The sequence below is a fragment of the Lactuca sativa genome, chromosome 1 (assembly GCF_002870075.4).
Source record: "Lactuca sativa cultivar Salinas chromosome 1, Lsat_Salinas_v11, whole genome shotgun sequence".
Classification (NCBI taxonomy): Eukaryota; Viridiplantae; Streptophyta; class Magnoliopsida; order Asterales; family Asteraceae; genus Lactuca; species Lactuca sativa.
The window spans coordinates 116,027,150-116,051,268 of NC_056623.2; the positions used below are offsets into that span (position 1 = coordinate 116,027,150).

At 37.9% G+C, this 24,119-nt stretch overlaps 2 protein-coding genes across 2 annotated transcripts; one reads left to right on the forward strand and one right to left on the reverse strand.

Moving 5' to 3' along the window:
- Positions 1-625: 625 nt before the first annotated feature.
- LOC111903471 (F-box protein CPR1) lies at positions 626-1,904 on the reverse strand. Its single transcript, XM_023899236.3, has 2 exons — positions 1,347-1,904; positions 626-1,252 (listed from the first exon to the last, which is right to left on the reverse strand). The coding sequence occupies exons 1-2, from the start codon at positions 1,902-1,904 to the stop codon at positions 626-628; spliced, it is 1,185 nt and encodes a 394-aa protein (XP_023755004.3).
- A 4,038-nt stretch (positions 1,905-5,942) lies between these two features.
- On the forward strand, positions 5,943-6,806 carry LOC122196145 (zinc finger BED domain-containing protein DAYSLEEPER-like). Its single transcript, XM_042898478.2, has 3 exons — positions 5,943-6,394; positions 6,470-6,534; positions 6,617-6,806. The coding sequence occupies exons 1-3, from the start codon at positions 6,124-6,126 to the stop codon at positions 6,662-6,664; spliced, it is 384 nt and encodes a 127-aa protein (XP_042754412.1). The 5' UTR covers positions 5,943-6,123; the 3' UTR covers positions 6,665-6,806.
- The last annotated feature ends 17,313 nt before the right edge of the window (positions 6,807-24,119 follow it).

A 24,119-nucleotide genomic window follows, 5' to 3' on the forward strand; every position in this document is an offset into this window, starting at 1 on the left:
TTTGCAACAAGTAAAGATTTAAATAGAAAATATTTTTTGTGGAATAATGATGCGAATCATATGGTTAAAATGAACACATGGATGTAACCCTAAAATTAATAAACATTTAATTTAGACATGCTAAAAGGTAATAAACTAAAATATTAATACCTTATTTGAGTTTTTTGTAACATGTCAAGATTTTAACAGAAATTATTTTTTGAGAAAGAATGATGCCACTCGTATAGTCAAAATGAGCACATGGATGTAACCCTAAAATTAATAAACATATAATTTAGGCATGCGAAAAGGTTACTAAAAAATTCCATGTTTCCAACCTTCCAAAATGAACTAACACTCTATTTTTATGTGAAAACTGAGAGGAAAACAATAGTGTATTTTACTGTATAAACTAACGTTAAACAATTTTACGGGGGCTAGCGTAGTGCATAGTGAATTGAACAAAGAAAAAAGAAGCACCATATCAAATAAAAGTAAGATACATTCAAGTATTCAAAGACTAGTCAAATGACATAAAATTTCGAGCAGCCACACTGTAAAAAACACACCAAGAGTACAAGTAACGTAAATGCCAATATTCTCTGATTATATAACAAAAGAAAGTAAGCAATTAACCATGCATGAATCACGGCATTGATAGGTCTACCTCATTCTCATCATCCAGCTCGCCATGATCCAACAACGCTAAGCTCTCGTTGTACCTCTCAACAAAAGTGTACTTCGAGTCATCATCTTTGCTGCAAGGACCATACAAAGTATAACTTCGCTTCCAGTTGCAAATCATCACATCACCTTCTTTAGATCCCACTGTTATCAAATTCCCATTATTTGTCAATCCCAAAGGGCTCCCTACATCATTGTTGGGAAAAGACACTTTACAAAGCATGGTCCATGAGCTCGGCTTCTTATACTCCTTCATAGCCCATATCTCATAAGCGCATGAAGTATTCCATGGCGCACTGTAACGACAACAATAAATTACAGCCAAAGAATCTAAAACAACAGCGAGCTTCATTTGGAACAGGTCGAGGTGCACTAAAAAATCAGGAAGATGGATTTTTCCAAAAAGCTCAGTACTCATGTCAAACGTCAAGATTGATAAAGGTGTAGCACTGTAAATGTCTTCACATGCTACCCAGTGAACAGATCCATTCACAAACACTTGTGAGATGCTAGAGACGATGCTGGAAGACAAATCTTTGGGGAACACAAGCTCCCTCCAAATCGCAGTTTTCACTGTGTAAATCTGAACCTGAAAGCGCCATATATATCAAACAAGTAGTTGAAATTTGTTGAAGATAATACTATAACTCATTAATATGTAAGCTAAATATATGGACACTTACGTGGGTTGTAGTGATGGATGAAAGGCCACGATCCTTGGCGATTCTGAGGACTATATAATCATCAGACAATGCAAGGTACCCAAAACAGAAATAAATATCCAAATCTAGTAGTTCGCTTCTGGGAAACATTGGGGGGATTAAGGTAAGTTTCTTTCTAATAGAAGGATTCCAGAGTATGATTTCATCTCTTCCGATAGTATCAGTAGAAAAGAAAATAACGCCATTGCAACACCCAATTATCTTGAAAGAGAGGACTTCGGTTCCACTAAGGTAAAAATTAAAGGGGGATTGTATGGGAGAGTTAGTATCCAGCGTAAAATTTTGATCATCGAAATGGACAGTGTATTCTTCCTTGCTCTCATGCAATATAAAGCGACGAACAAGATAGCGAGAGTTCAGTTGGTTAAACTTGTCAAGATGCGAGACTTTGAAATGGGATGAAGAGATGAAAGAGAGCCATGATTTGCATACTGATCGACACCGGAGAAGTGATTTTGATGGTAATCGTGAGAGGATGCAGACAACGAGTTCTGATGGTAGTTCGACTGACCTTTTCATTTTCTGTAGAATTTTAAAATGAGAGTTCAAGTTCCCAAAAAAGTTGTTTCGGTGTAATAATGTCATTTACAATTTCCCAAAAAGTTGATTTATGTAACATGAGTAATAGTTGAAGCTCAAGTAATGAGTGGAGTGAAAAATAATGTCTTTTCTTGTATGAATCTACATGAAAAATTGAAGCTTCCGTAGTTCCATTCATCACAATCCGAAGGTTAACTTCTAATATAAACAAGCAATGCAATTGTAAAACCAAATGAAGAGAAAACATATGCCTCGATGTCATGTTTTTAATTAATTAATATATGCCCGCATTAATTTTTTTAGCATCATCAATGTTCAATAAGAATCATAGCAACATCGTATAAGTATTGTCTTCTCTACTTGAGATTAAATGGTTCAAATCTCTTGGTGACAAATAGTTAATAACAAAAAAATTAAGAAGTATATTAGATTTTTCTTTCAAAAAGTAAAAATACATAAGAATCGTAGCCCACATCTTGCCAAATAACAACAAAAGCAACATTAAGAAATGCATGTTTATTCAGCCATTCCAACAAACGCATGCACATATTTTTTCAAAAAACCAAATTCGTACAAATTAACTTTAAATGGGTATTGGAAATTGGATGGAAAAGAAATGAGGAAAGAAACAACCACATAACTTTATAATGAAATTTGGTTCAGACGCTCAAATTCAATCAAATTTTAGGTGTTGTTTTCTTCACTGTTAAGCGGGGAAGGACTAAATCAAATATCGCTGGAAAACTGGAACTCTGGAAGATTAATGAGTGATGTTTTGATTCAAAAAGACTAGAGAAAAAGAATCGGATTCAGAGTAAAGTTATGGTGTTGACTACTTGTAGAGTGTAAACAGTAGGGTTGCGGGATGAACGTTGCGAAGTTAAAATCGACTCCTCGTTCCTCGTTTTCCACTCGTCGCTTCGAATTTACCCTCCGATTTATTTTTATTTATTTATTTATTTATTTTGTCTATTTACCATTATCCTTAAATCAAAATAGACCAATATTCTAAAAGATTACTAGTTGTATAAATTTTTTAAAATATCACTTTAAGGTCTTTCGTTAAAAGTTTAAAACTAGGGATGGCAAAAAAACCCGAACCCGACGGGGAAACCCGATTCCCGAATTTTTCGGGTCGGGTCGGGTCAGCACTATCGGGTATCGGACCGGGTTTCGGGTTCTTATCGGGTATTTTTTCCGGGTTCGGGTCAGGGAGTGGGTTGTGTCTGCCCCGACCCGCCCCGCCCCGATTATATATATATATATATATATATATATATATATATATATATATATATATATATATATATATATATATATATATATATATATATATATATATATATTAATATTACACTTCAGCCCTAACAGTAACAAAACTCGTTCCCTGGTTCGCAAATCGCAACAAATCACACTTCTCACTCTTAACTCTTCTAGGTTACAGTCGAGACCGAGAGCCGAGATTCCAAATCGCAAGCTACGAGCCTGCTGCCTGCGATAGACGATCGACGTCTTCGATAGTTCGATCGAGAGCCGACATTAATAGCCGAGACCGAGAGCCGACATTCTACTAATCTTCTCTTCGTCTTCTACGAACGACTGTGATAGTTCGATCGACGCCACAGTGACGCTCACGCACAAGGAACAATCACATGTAATCGATCATTCGGTCGCATCTTTCTTTAATTCTCTTCATTTTTCTTGAAATTGAGCATATGTAATCGATCACTACTTGTATCTTTCTCTTCAATCGGTCACTGTGACTTGTAAATGTGTATCTTTCTCTTCAATCGGTCACTACGACACTACCTGTGGTAATTTGGATTCTTGAAATCAATTAGAATATGTGTCCTACAGTCCTACTGTAATCTGTTTCTTTCTTCCCTGTATCAATTTCTTAAAATCAATTTCTTATTTATGGCTGTGAATCTGTAAATCTTTCTTTCCCTGTAAATCTTTCTTTCCCTGTATCAATTTCTTAGAATAATGTCCTGATGGCTGTGAATCTGTAAAGTATGGCTGTATCTTTTTCATTTGTGTGACCCTGTGAATCTGTAAAGTATGACTGTATCTTTTTCATTTGTGTGACCCTGTGAATCTGTAAAGTATGGCTGTATCTTTTTCATTTGTGTGACCCTGTATGGCTGTATCTGTAAAGTAATTTCTCTTCAATCGCTCACTGTGACCCTGTATGGCTGTATCTTTTTCATTTGTGTGGTTAAGAATAATGTCCTGATAGGTAAACTAATATTTTTCAGGAAATATGAATTCAACTAGTCAAAATCATGCTCCAACTGCAAGTAGTCAAGATGTGGGAGGTTCGGGTTCTAATCAACAAAATACTGATTCTGTGGATCAACAAGATGGAACAAATATTAATGATACAGACACAGTTTTTGATGAAGATGGAGATGAAGTTGTTGGTTCGAAAAGAGCAATACGTTCACCGGCATGGCAACATTTTATAAAATTTAAATTGAATGATGAAGTTAAAGCAAGATGTAAACATTGCTCTAAAGTGTTGGGTGCAGATAGCAAGAATGGCACAAAACATTTACTTGCACATTATCAGCGTTGTTTACACAAACCTTATCCAGATATTCGTCAATCTATCTTGGTGCAAGAAAAAAAAGAAATTAGATGGTACTACAACGCATGTTTCAAACTATACATTTAATGCTGATACTTCTAGGAAGGATTTGGCTGAAATGATTATTGTGCATGAGTATCCGCTTTCAATTGTAGAGCATCATGGATTTAGGAAGTTTGTGGGAGGTCTTCAACCTTTGTTTAAGGTTCCTTGTCGAAACACCATCAAGGACGACATCAAAAGAATTTATGATTACGAAAGGGATAAAACTATGAGTTTGTTAGCAAAGACCAAAAGCAGAATTGCAGTTACTACTGATATGTGGACATCTAATCATCAAAAAAAAGGATTTATGGCAATGACAGCACATTTTGTAGATCAAAACTGGAACTTGCAAAGCAGAATTATGAGGTATATTATACTTATTTAACTATAATTTATACGTACTTATTATTTATATGTTAATATTAACATATATATTTATATATTCTTAAACAGGTTTATTTACGTGCCTTGTCCGCATACATCTGATGTTCTTGCCGACATACTTTATACTACTTTGTGTGATTGGAATCTTGATAGGAAAGTGTCAACTCTTACTGTGGATAATTGCACCACAAATGATGCAATTATCAGGATATTATTAGAGAAACTTCCTCTAAAATCACTAATGATGAATGGTGATTTGTTTCATATGCGTTGCTGCGCACATATTCTCAATCTTATTGTCCAAGATGGCTTATCTCTCATTAAATTTGAGATTGAGAGAATCAGAGAGAGTGTTGCATTTTGGTCTGCATCACCAAAGAGGGAGCAAAATTTTGTGACAGCAGCAGAACAGTTGGGAATACCATACTCAAAGAAGTTGATACTTGACTGCAAGACACGGTGGAACTCTACATTATTGATGTTGAGTGTTGCTATAAGCTACAAAGAGGTTTTCAATCGGGTAAAGACAAGAGACTCGAAGTATACATGTTTTCCTACAGAAAAGGATTGGGAGTTGGCTAGTGAGATTTGTGAAAGATTACAACTTTTTTATGAGGTGACTGTTATGTTCTCTGGTTCAAAGTATCCTACAGCTAATGTTTTCTTTCCTTTGATATGTGAGATTGGGTATTCTTTGCGTGAGTGGACGAAATCTCCTATTGAGGAGATTAAGATGATGGCTGACCAAATGGTTTCTAAGTTCAATAAGTATTGGTCTGTAATTCATGGGGTAATGGGAATGGCAGCGGTTTTAGATCCACGATACAAATTAAAGTTTGTGGAGTTACTTTTTCCTGTACTTTATGGAGAAGAAAAGGCAAAGATTGAATTTCAAAATTTGGAGGCGTTTGTCCAAACTTTGTTTCAAGAGTACGTGTCAAGTAATGCATCTAAAAAAAGGAAGAGTGAAGGTATTATATTCTTCTTATTGTTTGTATAATAAATAGATCATATCTTAAATTATTAACATTTTTATAATAAACATTAGGTTTTTATGGTGGTTCAGTTCCTGGTTCATCTTCATTTGGTTCTAGTATCTCTTCCGGTCATCGTGTTGGATTCAAAAAGCTCTTATCGGATATTGCTTCTATTACTAGAGATGATGATGAATCAGGAGGTATGAGTGAGTTGGATAACTACTTGAAGGAGAAATTGTTGCCTAAAGATATGGAACTTGATTTGTTGGCATGGTGGAAAACAAATGGGATTAAGTACCCGACACTACAAAGGATAGCTAAAGATATATTAGCTATTCCTGTTTCCACTGTTGCCTCGGAATCAGCTTTCAGCACTAGTGGAAGATTAGTAAGTCCTCATCGTAGTCGACTTCATCCAAAGACATTGGAGGCTTTAATGTGTGCTCAAAGTTGGTTGTTGAATGAAATTCGAGGTAGTATACTATTTTATATTAATTATATGAAATTGTGATTTTTTTTTGCATATTAATAATATTAATTTTATGTAGCAACTTGTTCTGAAGAGACCGAGGCATATTGTCGTTCTGTTGAATTTGATTATGATGTGGAAGAGGTAAAACGACACTTCTAAAAATATTAATTTTATATCGTTTCCATGATTTTGTTTGATTTTGAGTTTGTTTAATATTTTGTAGGAAAACACTAAAGAAAGCGGGACAACAAGTTTGGATGATTTTGTTTGATTTTGAGTTTGTAACTTTGTTTTAATGTTAATTGGTAATGTATTATTGTGATGAATTAGTTTTTCATGTTGTGTACTTGGATGTTTTGGTTGGTTGGTTGATGTTACAATATTAGACTATTAGTAATTTCTATTTGGTTAAATGATTGAAGAACTTATTTGGTATTTTAAGCCTATGCAACGTCTTAATTTATCATTATGTATTTGTAGTTTTTCCTTCTTTTTTTTCTGCCATAATTCGGGTTATAGGGTCGGGTTATCGGGTAATTATCGGGTTTCGGGTTTAGGGTCGGGTTCGGGGAAAGTTTCAGCCCCGACGGGGCGCCCCGATAAGAAACCCGTCGGGTATCGGGTCGGGTTCGGGTACATATGTGAAAATCGGGTTCGGGTTTGGGACACCATGCCCCGCCCCGAACCCGCCCCGTTGCCATTCCTATTTAAAACGTTGTTTGGTAATTTCAAAAATCATTTAAATTAATTTTTTGAGAAAAAGAAAAATAAAGGGTTAAGAAGTCACCAATACGTGACTTTTAGCAGTTTTTTGTTTTTTCCTTTTGCCATGTCAAAAGTTTATATAAACACATTAAAATTTTTTTTTTTAAGAAAAAACATAAATCAAAAAATAACTTTTTAGTTTAAATAGCTATTCCAAACACCCTTTAATTCTTTTATAATTCTTTGTATATTTTAATACTAAAGTTGCTTAATAATTCATTTTACACTGTAAGTATATATAAATATAAAATCTCTATTATTATTTTTGTTTATTTTTAATATTTAGTTAAACATATGTAAAATGAAAATAAATATATTTTTTTAGAATTTTATATCACTTCAGCCTCTTCGTTCTTTTTTAATTTTTGTATATTTTAATCCTAAAATCATATATATATATATATATATATATATATATATATATATATATATATATATATATATATATATATATATATATATATATAGAGAGAGAGAGAGAGAGAGAGAGAGGTTAAGTTATTGTGTTTCTTACATTTATTATGTGCTAAAATGCATTAATCAAAATTTAATAAATTAAATAATTATTTGATTAAATAAATGATATCCATAATTATAATTTTCTTTTTATTGAAACTAATTAAATCTGTCATTAATGTCAGCAATAACATTATTTCAGAATGAATTCACATCTAGGTTCTATATATGAGTTCGTTTTTTTTTTCAGCACTCACTCATTGGAAATACAATAAAGTTGAATAAAATATGAAAAACGAGAGCGTATTCTACTAGAATACACTCTTATTGTGCTGGAATACACTCTTATTCTTCTGGATCCAAATTCATTCTGAAAGAATATTATTATTGACATTACTAATGAATTTAATTATTTTTTATAAAAACGAGTTATAAGTGTATATATATATATATATAGCATTTAATATACATATAACTATTACTAAATTCTTATTGGTATATTCTAGCACACAATAGATGTGAGAAACATTTGAACCTTTCTCTCTCTCTCTCTTTCTCTCTCTCTCTCTCTATATATATATATATATATATATACACACACACACACACACACATGTCAAAACACATGTTTAGTCCATACATTCAAAAATTAACTTGGACAATCACTCGTTTGTTTTAAACTTGCACACTCATCCCTATTGATATGGAATGACTATTTTGCCTTTAATAATTTATTTTTTCATTTTCTTTTATTTGTTTATTAGTTTTAAATTAAAAGAAAAAGATAAATAATCCCCACCCTTCCCCAAATCCCAGGTCCTTCTACTTAAATTTGTATCTCTTTTTCTCACCTTCCCTTCAACAACGCCGACGAAAACCCCAACACAAATGGACAAGATCATCAACTCGTATGAAATCAATCTAATTAAAAAAACCATCAAAATCAAATCCAAATGAAATCAGCTTAATCTTTTGAAGTCGGCTTAACCAAAGAACAAATTCTTCGTCATAAGAGAAAAGGGAATAACAAAGATTGAAACTACTCTTTTGGATGCACGAATGAAAATGAAACCAACACACACGTTAGAATACCTAACACATCAAAAGGGCTTGCAAATGAAGAAAGTGAAGATGTCAAGCATAGGGAACTGAATTTGATCATGGGGAATAGGCTTACTTTGGATGTTATCAGGATTGGTACTTATGAGCTTATGTTTGATGATAGTTTTAGGGTTGATTTAGACAATTGTTGTTATTCGATAGAAATAACAAGAACCATAATTTCCTTTCATTCTTTGTTTAGGCAAGGTTATCATTATGTGTTTGACAAAAATGATGGTACAATTTTGTTTTATAGAAAAAATGTTTTTGTTTTCAAAGCTTATCCTTGTAATAATGTGTATGAAGCTATTGTGTGTGTGTGTGTGAATGAAACTAGAAATAATGTAATTAGTATTGATTATTCTAGTGGTTTAGATAAGGCATACTTATGGCATTGTCGTCTGAGCATATTAACAAGAAACGCAACGCCCAACTCCAAAAGGAAGGAGTGTTTGAATGATTTGACAAAATTCAGTTAATGAATGTGAATCTTGCCTATAAGGAAACATGACTATGTCACTTTTCACAATAACTTATGAAAGAGGTGAAGGATTGTTAAAACTCATCCATACTGATGTATGTCGTCCTTTCTGATCTATCATTATGGATGGTAGTTGTTACATGTGAATTTTACTAATGACTATAATATATATAGATATATCTATTTATTCAAGATACAATAGAAACCTTTCACATATAACCTTAATCTTGTTCATACCAAGAAGGTTTCCAAAATGACTTATGAAATGTGGATAGGGAAACCTCCATCACTTGTACATATAGAGGTATAGGGTTGTGAGGCTCTCTTTAGGCACGAGACCCAAGATAAACTTGAACCTAAATTCGAAAGGTGTATTTTCATTGGTTATCCATAGAATTCATTTGGATACTTGTTTACAGACCTTCTAATAACATGGTCTTTTTATCTCGAAGATGAGTCTTTCGTGAGAGAGAGCTCATATGTAAAGAGGACCGTGTGAATACGATTGATCTTAATGAAATTAAAGAGTCATCTAATGAAGGAACCTTAAATGACACTAGCTCTCAACCCGAGGATAAATCTATTGAGCCTGTTTACAATATGTTACCTCTTCCTCGATCTGGTACACTAAGCATGCCACCCTCTCTTTATAGTGTCCATATAACTACGAAAGGGAATATGTTTATCAAAGATAATACACTGGTAAATTAGGATGAGCCAGCTAACGATAAATAAGCAATGACAGGTTGCTAAATGGAAAGAGGTAATAGATAGCGAGAAACAATCCATGTATGATAACCAGGTATAGACCTTGCTTGATTATACATTTGGTTGAAATACAGTAGGTTGTAAATGGATCTTTGAGAAGAAGACCGAAATGGATGGTAATGTATAGAATTTCAAGTCCAGATTAGTTACAAAGGGATTTACTCAAACCCAAGGGGTTGACTATGATGAGACCTTTTCATCAGTTGCCAAGATCAAGTCAATTAGGGTGATGCTTTCCATAGCTGCTTTTCATGACTATAAAGTATGGAAAATAGGTGTTAAATTTCATGCTTAATAGGAAACTGACTGAGGATGCTTACATATCTCAACTAGAAGGTTTTAAACATGTCAAATCCCTAATAAGGTGTGCAAACTTAAGAAGTCTATTTATGGTCTGAAAAAAGTATATTTGAGCTAGAATCATTGCTTTCATGAAAATCTCAAGGAGTTTGGACCTTCTAGAAGTGATGATGAGTCTTGCGTATATGTCAAAGAAAGTGGGAGTGTAGTTACATTTCTAGTTTTGTATGTTGATGATGTACTCCCTATAAGGAACAATATTCCAACTTTGCAAGAAGTGAAGTATTTGCTTAGAAAATGTTTTTCTATAAAGGATCTACGTGAGGAAACATACATTCATGGAATAAGAATTTACAGAGACGATGTAACATCCGGATTTTCAGGGTTATTATTGTGTAGTTTAATCTTTTGGTTAAAGGAGAGACTCGACGAGTTGAGGATCCAACTCGTTGAGTCGAGTCGGGTTTCTCACGCGGGTTTAATGAGTGAATTCGACGAGTCAGAGGAGGGACTCGCCGAGTAGGTGTTGGGCAGAGAAACCCTAATTTCTCAGGTTTGGGACCTATTTAAAGATCCTTATGGCCTTCATTTGTGGCTACTACACCCTGAGAAAACATGGAGAGCAAAGAGGAAGCTTGTAGTACAAGAGGAGGGCTAATTCATCATCCTTTGGAGTGTCTTAGCAAAGGGAAGGAAGGATTTCGAGTTGGGCTATCTTGTAGGACTCAAATCTCCCATCATTTCGTTCAGAGCTGTTGTGAGAGGTAAGGATTCATGTCCATCTTCGTTGTTTAGTAGATTTCATGAATCTAGGGTTTCTTCCTGCTTTATTTAGCTTGAATCTAGAGTATGAGAGGTCCTATGGTGAAATGATTCCTAGATCTGGACCTTAAGAGGTCCAGAGAGTCCCTTCCATTCTGCTTTATGCCTTTTACTTGGAGTTATGAGCTAGGGTTGTCATGATATGAAGGATTTCACCGAAATAAGCATAGAGAGCCTTGCATGTGTACCAAGATTCAACCTTTTTGTGGTTATTGGTCATAGGGAAGTCAGATCTATGGATTAGAGGAGCGGATCTGACCTCTGAAGGTCAGATGAATGTTGTCATGGGAGCAACTTGTCGAGTTCATGAAAGGACTCGACGAGTCGAGCTGGGGTTTCCCTGCGATTCATACCAGGTGTAACTCATCGAGCAAGGGGTTGACTCGATGTGTCAAGCGAGGCTAGGAGGAGGATTTCGTGGATACGTATGGACTCGCCGAGTCGCCCATGTGCATTCGACGAGTCGGGTCAAAGATTGACCATTGACTTTCATTGACTTTAGGGTTTTGGTCAAGACTGACTTAAGAGAGTTCTGGGAGGGGTAGAATGGTCTTCTACCCAATCTTTAGAGCTGATACAATGAGAGAGTATTGATCGGGGATGTTATTGGAATAATAGGAGGAGGCCAGGTCGGGACGTTGCGTACGAGAGTTTATCCGACTTCCTTGAGGTGAGTCTTCTCACTATGCTTTACCTAGAGTGGTAACAGAGTTATGTGACAGTGTATCTTAGAGTTATGTGCCAGTGTATTTGTATGCTATTTATGTGTTGAGATTTATTGCGATATGTGATATGCATGATTCAGAGTTTTCAGAGTTAGGACTAGTGGGTCCATAGAGTTAGGACCTTTGGGTCCATAGAGTTAGGGCCAGAGGGCCCACAGAGAGTTAGGACTAGAGGGTTCATTGAGACACACTGACCAGAGGATCAACAGAGTTATAGCCTTGAGTGGCTAATATGTGTTAGAGTGGTATTTTGGGGAACTCACTAAGCTTCGTGCTTACAGTGTTTTGTGTTATATGTTTAAGGTTTTCTCAGGATCACGGGACGACACCGGCTCGATTGTACACACCAGAGGAAGCGTTTGTTTTGAGGATCCTGGTTTATTAATTGATTGAACAAAAGAGTCATGTATCGTAATTTAAACAAAAAAATGAGATTTTTATGAAAACTGTTAAAGAGATAAGCGATTTTAAATGAAATTTTTGTTTTGAAAATTTCGGTGTTACAAGTTGGTATCAGAGCCTTGGTTTGAGGGACTCGGATGCACCTTCGGGTAAATATGAACTCAAACTGAGGAAGTAAGAAAGGTTTTCAAAGAAATGATTTTCTAAAAGTGAATAAGAGTTCAAAGAGAAAGTGAGAAAGTGCAGTGTGTACCATCAGCCAGAGCCCGAACGGTGATTTCCCAAAATACACTTACTTTTGTGTTATGAGATATTTATGATGCATTTTATGAGATATTATGCATGCTAGAGACAGGCTAGACACTTCATATCTTAGGACTAGAGTGGTTAGATTTGTGATGCCTTAGCCTAGGAGTTGCTGTTATATGTGATCTGCTTGGAATCCTTTTAGGGGATTTGAGTAGAGGAGTCATCTAGGAGAAATGCCTAGATGAGTACTGTGGTGCTTATTGAAAGAATAGTTAGAACCCGCGAGGGGTAGAGTTGCAGAGTTCGGTGGTACTTTCGAGGATGAGCAAAGTAAGTGGAGTTATCACCCAGAGTGAGTTCTATGTATTCTTCGATGCCCGAATGTTGCTTGCTTCGTGCTTTGTGGAACTCTCGATGATGGGAGTCAGCTACCAAGTGAATATGACGATACCCAGGAGGTAGATGGTTGACATTATTAGGAGCTCTTCAGTAGCTGATGGCGGAGAAGTGGGAGGACCAAGGAAGAGCCTAGGGAGTAACCTTAGTTAGATGAGTACGCTGGCGGAGTAGAGCATTTCGTTGAGGAACGAGCATGCGTGGAGGAATTAGTGAACGAGAAGGTTGAGCAGCTACTTAGGAGCTCTAGGATGGTCCGTGTGGAAGGTATGGGTAGATGTGGCAGGTAGTATGGGCCTGTACTACTGAAAGCAGAGGACCCATACTCGATACAAGGAGTATTCTGAAGGTTCTAAGTAGCAGATTGAGGAGTGATGTTATGGTTCGAGTACCATACTTCGGAGTAGATTGAGGAGTGATGTTATGGTTCGAGTACCATACATCGAAGCGGATTGAGGAGTGATGTTATGGTTCGAGTACCATACATCGGAGCAGATTGAGGAGTGATGTTATGGTTCGAGTACCATACATCGGAGCAAATTGAGGAGTGATGTTATGGTTCGAGTACCATACATCGGAGCAAATTGAGGAGTGATGTTATGGTTCGAGTACCATACATCGGAGCAGATTGAGGAGTGATGCTATGGTTCGAGTACCATACATCGGAACAGATTGAGTAGTGATGTTATGGTTCGAGTACCATACATCGGGGCAGATTGAGGAATAATGTTATGGTTCGAGAGCAGATTGAGTAGTGATGTTATGGTTCGAGTAGCATACATCGGAGCAGATTGGGAAGTGATGCCATGGTTCGAGTACCATGCATCTTAGCAGATTGAGGGGTGATGTTATAGTTCGAGTACCATGCATTGTAGCAGATTTAGAAGAGATGTCATGGGTTGAGTACCATGGTTCTTAGCAAAAGATGCTTGTGATTCTCCGGTTATGCGGTCAGGATTTATTGGTGGAGTTTGGATGCGATGGGGTTTTAGGCCTGAGGGCCATGATTGAGTCCGAAGAGGCATCCCTGAGAGGGAGGTCGAGCGCAATTCAGAGTATTTTGGTAAGATGTCAAATGTAGTCGTAAGACTCAGGGATTAGTAGAGAAGGAATTTATGGGGGACTACGGTCTGAGTGAGCAATCAGCCGATGGAGGAGATGTCACCTTCTGTTACCTGATGGGTGCTATTTATGTTTCCTGTGGGAAACAGGAGAGGCGTGATATTTCAGTTTTGGGTTTAGGAGTAAACCCTACGGGTTGACATCGATGATGATTCTTCCACCAGAGTATCAAGCAGCATGTCTGCCGCGAGGAAATGATCTACCATGAGCAAGTAGTCAGTGGGGACCGAGATGGTCAAGGACCATATTACACCCTAATTGAGTATAATAGGGCGTGTGGTAGCGGTATCAGCAGGTAATCCAGACGAGTATATCAAAACGGTGGCTCTTCTGTCTATGATGGGTATTGAGTATGGTGGTGGAGTCCCTGTTCTTGTGATGATTCATGTGTTGGAACAGGGGTTGAGAAGTCGACGACGAGGAGTATGATGATTTATTGTTTCAGTCTAAGAGTCAGTGATAGTACTGGACAATTGAGATGTTTGGTATTGGGATGGTATGAGACTTCGAATGGCTAGAGGCAGTCATGATGAGAAGTTCCTGAGGATTGCATTGGAGATATAGGGTATTTGAGGTTTCTTTATCTCTACGTGGGGAGATCACTGGGCGTTGTGTGGCACCTTCCAAGTGTAGGTGCAATGTTTCTGGTGGAAACCGTCTGGGGGGTAGATTGTTGATACGTCAATTGGTGATGTTCGAACTCTAAGTGGGGGAGAATTGGGTATTTTATTGAGGGAACCAGAGATTTGTGCAAGAGCAGATAGGGGTTGGATTTAGAGACCTGCGACTCGAATTCATGAGACCAGGGTCATTGGTGATCAAGGAGAGGTGCAGAGCGAGATAATGCATATGGTACGTGTCTGAGAAAGGATGAGTGTCTCCACGGCAGATGGTCAATGGTCAGAAATATGGTGGTGGTCAGGGCCGTTTCAAGTGGAAGGCTCGTAAGGATGGTATGGCCAGTTGAGAACTTCTGAGTCGAAGAATGGATTGTATATGCCCTTTCGGGGTAGATAGAAGACGATCGAGCAGCCGACTCCCGGGCCGGTATGTGTATTCTTTCTTGGATTTTGAGCAGTAGAGGAAAGGGTTTTGGAGGATCATCAGCGTGTTCAGAAGCGGTAGCGCTTTCTCTATATTCCAATTGAGTGTTTGGATACATCGAAGTTGCGCATTGGGTAAAAAGAAGAATTAATTATGGGGTTCAGAGGAAATGTATTATTGTATCTGTATGGTGCTAGGAGTAGGAGATCAGTGGTTGAGGCAGGACATTGTGATGTTTTGTAATGGTGTTCTGTGGTACCCGGGTATAATGTCCCGATTTCGGAGTTATTTAGAATCTTGAGTTTGAAACGACTAGTGGTGTATCATGTATCTACGGTTCTAGTGGGAGCCCTTCGAGTATTGGTATTAGAAGGGATTATTTAAGAAAGTGGATCTTCGCAGAGGTAGGTATTTTGTTATGACGGTTGCCACCAGAGTCTATGATGCATATTCGGGTCGAGTATGTGTAGCTATCTATGATAGTCTGCTGAGCATGAGTTAGTGGACGTAGTATGGTGTTGTGATGCTACGGGGAGTCATAGTGCTCACAAGTCAGAGAGAGGGAGTTGTGATACTACGGGAAGCCGTAGTATTCATTAGTCAGAGGGTGTTGTGATACTGCGGAGAGCCGTAGTACTCACTAGTCAGAGGGTGTTGTGATACTACGGGGAGCCGTAGTACTCACTAGTCATCGAGAGGTTATTGTGATGTTGCGGGGAGCCATTGTACTCACTAGACGACAAGAGAGTGTGATGATGGAGTGTTCTCCGATCAGTGTATGATGCGGAAGAGTTTTAGGCTTGAGTAGCCCTAGTATTGAGTTTTTGGAGCCTCATGGTTGAACCAGGGGCGAGACTGGGGTCTCCGTCTCTGTCGGGAATCATTATATTTTGTTTTGAGTTGTGATTCTCGCAACATGAGGGAATTGGAAAAGTGGTATTCGCACGGGGCGCAGGTTGAGTCATGAGATGAGTGTCTCATTGGGAAGCGAGGTTCCAACTTTGGGTCGGACCAAACTCTTGAGTTGAGTTTGGCATTGATGGAGTGTGGGTAAACAAGATGAGATTCTAGAATTCTGAGGTAAATCCTTGGATGAGGGGTATTGTTGTTATCAGATGTCTAGAACCTGTATAGGTCAGTACTTAGGTACGGGAGATTCGGCGAGATGCGCAGGAGATATGCGCAGCAGACACCAGAGGTCAGAGTTGAGTCGATCCTCGGTTGGACTGATTTTTTGTACGAGGAAAAGAGAATTCTATGACTTGCGTGTCACTAGGCCGGGATAGTGGTCACGGGGAGGAAGTTAGTGAGATACTTTGGATCATGTTATGGGTGACCTTTGGAGGTTCGGCTGTAGAGTCAAAAGCTGACCTGGTGCACAATATCGAAGAGGGATATGAGAAATGAGCTAGAGTTTATCATGGTGATGTCTGAGGAAGCTTCAGAACGAGCGAACGATTCAGACGCTCGAGGATATGTTCCGGGCATGTGTATTAGATTTCGGAGGGATTTGGGACATGTATTTACCCTTGGCTGAGTTTTCCCATAACAACAACCATCATTCGAGCATCGGTATGCCACCCTTTGAGCTGTTGTATGGGAGGAAGTGTCAAACTCCCATTTGCTGGGGAGAGGTCGGGCAACGTGTGATGGGCAGCACGGAGATAGTGCTTCAGACGACTGAGCAGATTCAGCAGGTCAGACAAAGGTTACTGACGGTCCAGAGCCGTCAGAAGAGTTATGCGGATAGACGACGGTCAGAGCTCGAATTTCAGGTCAGTGACTTCGTACTCCTGAAGGTATCTCCTTGGAAAGGAGTGATCCGGTTCAGGAAGAGAGGCAAGCTGGGACCCCGATATATTGGTCCATTCTGAGTGATTGCGAGGGTAGGTCGGGTAGCCTACCGTTTGGAGCTACCTGCAGAGTTGGGCTAGATTCATGACACCTTTCACGTATCACAGCTGTGGAAGTGTATAGCCGACAAGTCGGCAGTGGTACCATTATAGGATATTCAGATGGATGTGAGCTTGAGCTATGTTGAGAGACCAGTTTTGATTAAGGATCGGAAGATCAAGGTTCTGAGGAACAAGGAAGTGCCCCTGGTGCAGGTCCAGTGGCAACATCAGAAAGGGTCCGAGCTGACTTGGGAGCCGGAGCGAGAGATGCGTGAGCAGTATCCAGAGTTGTTTGCGGAGTAAGACTTGGAGGGCGAAGTCTAATTCTAGTGGGGGAGAATTGTAACATCCGGATTTTCAGGGTTATTATTGTGTATTTTAATCTTTTGATTAAAGGAGAGACTTGACGAGTTGAGGATCCAACACACCGAGTCGAGTCGGGTTCCTCACGCAGGTTTAACGAGTGGACTCGACGAGTAAAAGGAGGGACTCGCCGAGTAGGTGTTGGGCAGAGAAACCCTAATTTCTCGGGTTTGGGACCTATTTAAAGATGCTTATGGACTTCATTTGCGTCCACTACACCATGAGAAAACATGGAGAGCAGAGAGGAAGCTTGTAGTGCAAGAGGTGGGCTAATTCATCATCCTTTGGAGTGTCTTAGCAAAGGGAAGGATGGATTTCGAGTTGGGCTATCTTGTGGGACTCAAATCTCCCATCATTTCGTTCAGAGCTGCTGTGAGAGGTAAGGATTCATGTCCATTTTCGTTGTTTAGTAGATTTCATGAATCTAGGGTTTCTTCATGCTTTATTTAGCTTAAATCTAGAGTATGAGAGGTCCCATGGTGAAATGATTCCTAGATCTGGACCTTAAGAGGTCCAGAGAGTCCCTTCCATTCTACTTTATGACTTTTCCTTGGAGTTATTAGATAAGGTTGTCTTGATATGAAGGATTTCACCAAAATAAGCATAGAGATCCTTGCATGTATACCAAGATTCGACCTTTTTGTGGTTATTGGTCATAGGGAAGTCAGATCTATGGATTAAAGGAGTGGATCTGACCTCAGAAGGTCAGATGAGTGTTGTCATGGGTGCAACTCGCCGAGTTCATGAGAGGACCCGACGAGTCGAGCCGGGGTTGCCCCGCGATTCAAACCAGGTGTAACTCGTCGAGAAAGGGGTTGAATCAACGTGTCAAGCGAGGCTAGGAGGAGGATTCCGTGGACACGTGTGGACTCGCCGAGTCGCCCATGTGCACTCGACGAGTCGAGTCAGAGTTTGACCGTTGACTATCGTTGATTTTAGTGTTTTGGTCAAGACTGACTTAAGAGATTTCAGGGAGGGTAAGAATGGTCTTCTACCCAATCTTTAGAGCTGAGACAATGAGAGAGTATTGATCGGGGATGTTATTGGAATAATAGGAGGAGGCCAGGTCGGGACGTTGCGTACGAGAGTTTATCCGACTTCATTGAGGTGAGTGTTCTCACTATACTTTACCTAGAGTGGTAACAGAGTTATGTGACAGTGTATCCTAAACTTATGTGCCAGTGTATTTGTATGCTATTTATGTGTTGAGATTTATTGCGATATGTGATATGCATGATTCAGAGTTTTCAAAGTTAGGACCAGTGGGTCCATAGAGTTAGGACCTTTGGGTCCATAGAGTTAGGGCCAGAGGGCCCACAAACAGTTGGGACTAGAGGGTTCACTAAGACACACTGACCAGAGGGTCAACAGAGCTATAGCCTTGAGTGGCTAATATGTGTTAGAGTGGTATTTTGGGGAACTCACTAAGCTTCGTGCTTACAGTGTTTTGTGTTATATGTTTCAGGTTTTCTTAGGATCACGGGACGGTACCGGCTCGATTGTACACACGAGAGGAAGCGTTTGTTTTGAGGATCCTGGTTTATTAATTGATTGAACAAAAGAGTCATCTATCATAATTTAAACAAAAAATGAGATTTTTATGAAAAGCGTTAAAGAGATAAGCGATTTTAAATGAAAATTTTGTTTTGTATATTTCGGTGTTACAGATGACAGAGACGTTTGTTAGAGATTAGCCAGAGTAATTACTTGGATAATATATTGAAACGATTCAATATTCTGAATTCCAAGAAAGTGGATTTACTTATGTGCATCATATTATAAATTGAGAAAGGCTCAATGTCCCAATAATGATAAAAAAAATAGATGCAATGATTCTAGTCCCTTATGCTTTGGCTATAGGGTTGATCATGTATGTTATGACATTTAATCGACCTGATGTGGCTTATTGTTTAAGCATGGTTTGCAGATATCAGGGAAATCCTAGCACAATTCATAGGACAACAGTGAAAAATATACTTAAGTATTTACAAAAAACCAAAGATATGATCTTTGTTTTCGGTAGCATAGATGAACTTAAAGTGAGTGGTTATAGTAATTTCAGTTTTCAAACGGGCCGAGATAATAGTTATTCACAATCTGACTGGGTATTCCTATTAAATGGTGGATCAATAATTTGGAAAATTTCCTAGAAGCAAATGGTGGCTGATTCTAATTGTGAATCACAGTGCATCGCAGCAAGCGAGGCAGCAAATGAAGCAACATGGTTAATTTTTTTTAAAAGATCTTCGAGTTATTCCATCAATCTAAGAGCCGGCGGAGAATTTTTGCGACAACGAAGGTCTGGTTGCTTTGACTAAAGATCCATAGGATCTTCGGAGATCAAGGCACATCAAATGACAATACCATTATATCCGATATCAAGCTTGAGGAGGCAAACTTGTGGTGTATCGTGTATCATCAAAGGAGAATCTTGTTCATCCTCTGACAAAGGGTTTAAGAAAGATCACACACTTTGATCATGATAGGAGCATTGGGCTTAGAGATGATATTAGATTTTAGATTTTAGTAGTTAGTTGATAGTTTTGAAACAATGTAACAACAATAAATTGTAATTATTTTTGGTGATTAAATAATAGAGAGTTATTTATGAGTTTTCACTACCATCTCCAATTGTTTATTCTTGTGTTTCACTTTGAATGTTTTACTTTCTTAATATTAATTTATTTGAAATGCCACAAGTAATCATGTTTCTGGAAGTAGGTATTGATTTAAGACTGTCATGGAATATTTATAGATCGTCCATAGTGATTGGGCATAGCATGGAGATTACTGCAATATTCATTAATACTTAGTTGTAGGATTTTCAAGTTTGTTAAAACCGTGCTTAAATATTACTTCATGAATTTAATCACAACTAATTTTAAGACGATAATATCTTCTATTCTTAAAAAAGAATTACATAAGTCGTAGTTTGTGAATCTGATGTGAATTGGTTTTGCATCAACGTATTTGTAACCGGATTATATAAATATAACTTCATGTATAACATGATGAGTAAAAGGTATGATTAAATAGTCCAAGTTTATTTGTTCCTTTTTCCTATTAAGGAAAAACGATATCTTTGTTCCCTTCAGAGATTTGACGTTAACATTGTAGTGTTGGGCTCAGATGGGACTAAATGGAAGTGTTCAATTAGTATTTTAGTGATGTCATCATAAATCAGGAAACATAATCTAGGAAAATGAGATTGATTCATATCCATGCCTCATGTCCATACGATATCTTAAATAACGAAGAAATAGTTGATCACTTATTTTAGGGTTCACCTCTAATTTGTTTAGAGTTTGGCAGTGACTTTGGAAAACACTCTTTATTGTTTATTCAAACACCGGATTTGAAATTGTAGTTAAAGACATATCCATGTGGGAGACTATTGGATTAAGTGTCTAAGCTCTTAACTAAATTGGTATGATCTTAGTGAATAAAAGTAAAGTTTGTTGGATTAGGTATCTAAGCCCATAACTATAATTGGTATGTACTTAATCTGATTGTAGCATGGTCCTTTTGGGTTACTTTCACCATAGCAACTTGACAGGATGACTTTTGAAGAAAGAGGTTAATATATGATTGATTGATATATTATAAGAATAATATATTAGTTGAGAAATTATATTATTTAATTAATATTAATCAGAAATTAATTTTGAATTAATTTTGGGGTTAAACGAACTGATTAAAAGAACGGGGACTGATATTGCAAATTACTAGTAGTTGCAAAGTTGGGCTGATGGACTTCTTATGGAGGAGTGGACGAAATCTATAGCAAGCCCTGTAGATATTTCATCCAAGGCATTCTAGAAGGAGTGTCCATGGACTGCTTAAGGCCTAAGCAAAGAATTAGGGTTTCCACCTAAAAACCTTAGCAGCCTCAACTATATAAGGGACCCTAGGCTTGGCATTTTCGGCTCTATTATGCTTTCTAAGAGAACCCTAGTAGAAAATTAGTAGCCTCCATCACCTCTCTCCTTCATCCTCAAGAAAGGAATACTTGCTATTACTAGATAACAAGAAAGGTAATACTTAAACCCTACTTTTCATATGGATTTTTTCACACCCCAAAACCAGAACGGCGGAAACGTTCTGGGGTGGATGACGTCATGTCAAGTATCACAACACATACATTATAGTAATCAAAGTACAACAAAACATTACATTAATAGTAATAGTTTTACATGGTCACATTAATACATCAAAGTAATACGAGTAATAGAATAAATACAACGCGGTACTAAGCTATCTTCATCAACAGCTCCGGGGATGTACCTGTCTAATGCTAACCTGAGAATAGAAGTTATTTGAAAAGCGAGTATCAACATTTTTACAAATGCTGGTGAGTTCATAAGTATTTAGTGACATTTATCCAAATAACTTTATAAAGTAGTAGTTTAAGTGTTTACTGTGTATTAGAGTTCTTTCCAGAAAATCCTATATTTTCTTTTATCAAGCAGTCTTCTACCAAGACTGGTCAGTGTTATGTGATAAAAAGTGGTTTTCCCTTAATTGCTATCATTATCAAAATACTGAATTTTATTATTAAAGAAAGCAAGAGACAACAAGGAAATAACATATGCCTCAACAGTGAGGACTGCTGACTAACGCAAAGGAATCATAGACTCCAGGAAAGTATCGAACGAACGACACGCCTGGTTCAGTCTAACAAATAGAGACACAGACCCCAGAAGGTACCAAATGAAAGGTACAGTTGGAAAGGTCCAAAACAGTGAATAGAGACCGCATACAATATCAAATGAAAGATATGTCTAGCAAGGTCTAAAACAGTGAATACAATGAATACAGTGAATACAGTGGATACTGTGAATTCCGTGGATACAGACCCCAGACAACATCAAATGAGAGATACGTCTTGTAAGGTTAAAACAGAGGAGACAGACCCCAGACAGTATCAAATGAAAGATACGTCTTGTAAGGTCAAAACAGTGTGACTCTGAAATTGAAGTACCAGCATACAGTGTAAATTGCTAGCAAAATACCGTTACCTTAAAGCCAATGAATTATAAGGTAGCCCGGGATACTAATAACCATACTGACTAGAGTACCAGACACCCTACAAGCGTCTAAAATGTGACATTTGTCACCCGTTGGCTTAGTAGGCCGGGACTGTAGCTAGCAGTCTGGGTGCGGGGTTGTCAATCTCGTATAGATCTATACACACAATGTCCGCTCTCCCTACAGGAGACTCTGGTTACCAACTAGACGACGGAGAAGGCCGTGTCCTGAAGATGCATCCCAAATAGTGGGTAGAGACTTCCAACTAGTGGGTTTCTAATGTAAGGGCTGAACTAGAGGTAGAGACTCTTAACTGAATTGACTGAAGTAAACCCGTATGTCTATGCTTGTGTACATAATATATAAGTAATGAATCAAATGACCTTCGGATGGACATCCGATCCCACCAGACCACATCTCAACGAAGAAAAGGAAATAGGGCGGACAAGCCTTCCTAAGTCCTTCAATCATTATTTATATGCATCTATACAAGCACAAACATATATCTAACTACGCTTGAGTGTGTATCAAGTGGTATCATACTGTGAAGTATAGGTGTACAGTGGAACATCCGAGTTGTGAAGTATAAGCGTACAGTGGAGCATCCGAGTTGTGAAGTATAAGCGTACAGAGTGGGATAATCGAATCGTGAAGTATAAGTCTACCAAGTGTAGGTGTATCACGAAGTGGAAACGACGATAAGTGAAGTAAGAGCGTCTATCAAGTATAAGCGACTACAAGTATAAGCGAAATAGAGACAATACCAAGTATAAGCGCATCACAAAGTGAAAGCATTATCGAGTAGGAGTTTAAAAATAAGTATAAGTGAAGCAGCAGTAACTAACAAGTAAAAGTATACATGAAAACCTTGGAAAAACCTTTATACTCAGGAAAATCGCATTTGTATTCTTTGGTAAAATAAGTGTGAAAACCTTTAGAAATCTTTGGGAATCTTTCATAAATCAGTTTGAAATTGGAACTTTGATAAAGCAATGAAAGTAAGAACTTGAACAAGTGAAAACCCTCTTTGAAAGCAATTTATAGTGTCCTACTCGGTAAAACAGTGTACACTTGTAAAATCTTGTGCATGCGGGTTATCAATCACATGTGATTGATATGATAACTGGCATGTTTAAATTGTATTCCCCCCCCTATAAAACATGTTAAAACATTTAAAAGGTTCATTCAGGGGTATGAACTCTCCTGGTGTAAGTAGGTCCAACGAAGGTGTCGTTTGGGCTTTCGGTGTCACGCAAGGACTTGAACACACACAATGACCTATTTAACATATGATAACATATGTTCACAAACAATTAGTATATTTAATACTAATTAAACAAATATACGCGCTCACAGGAGCGGAAAACACTTTGGTTAAGTGTTTGGGTGTCTCGGGTAGCGTTTAAGGGTGTGTATGACTTAGGAATGGAGTTTACTCTACAAGATTAAGCCCTTAATATGATGTTTACCGCCCAGGGACTACTCACCATGAGTTTACGGCCGTAAACTCATGGTGATGGGTTCTAGGGTGTTTTAAGGCTTCTACTTGCTCATGGAATTATTCTAAGTACTTTTCCAAAAAGGCATGAGTGGGTTTAAGGCTTCTAAGGGCATTATATTGGAGTTTAGGGCCTAGGAACAACTCCTAAGGGAGTTTACGGCCGTAAACTCTCATCCCTTTGGTTTGGTGAAGTTTCAAGCCCTTATTGCCTTGCTAGTAATTTATAATGAAGTATGATGCCATTTTGGGGGATTAAATCAATGTTTTGAGCATGTTTAAGGGTGTTTACGGCCTTGACACATGTCTGA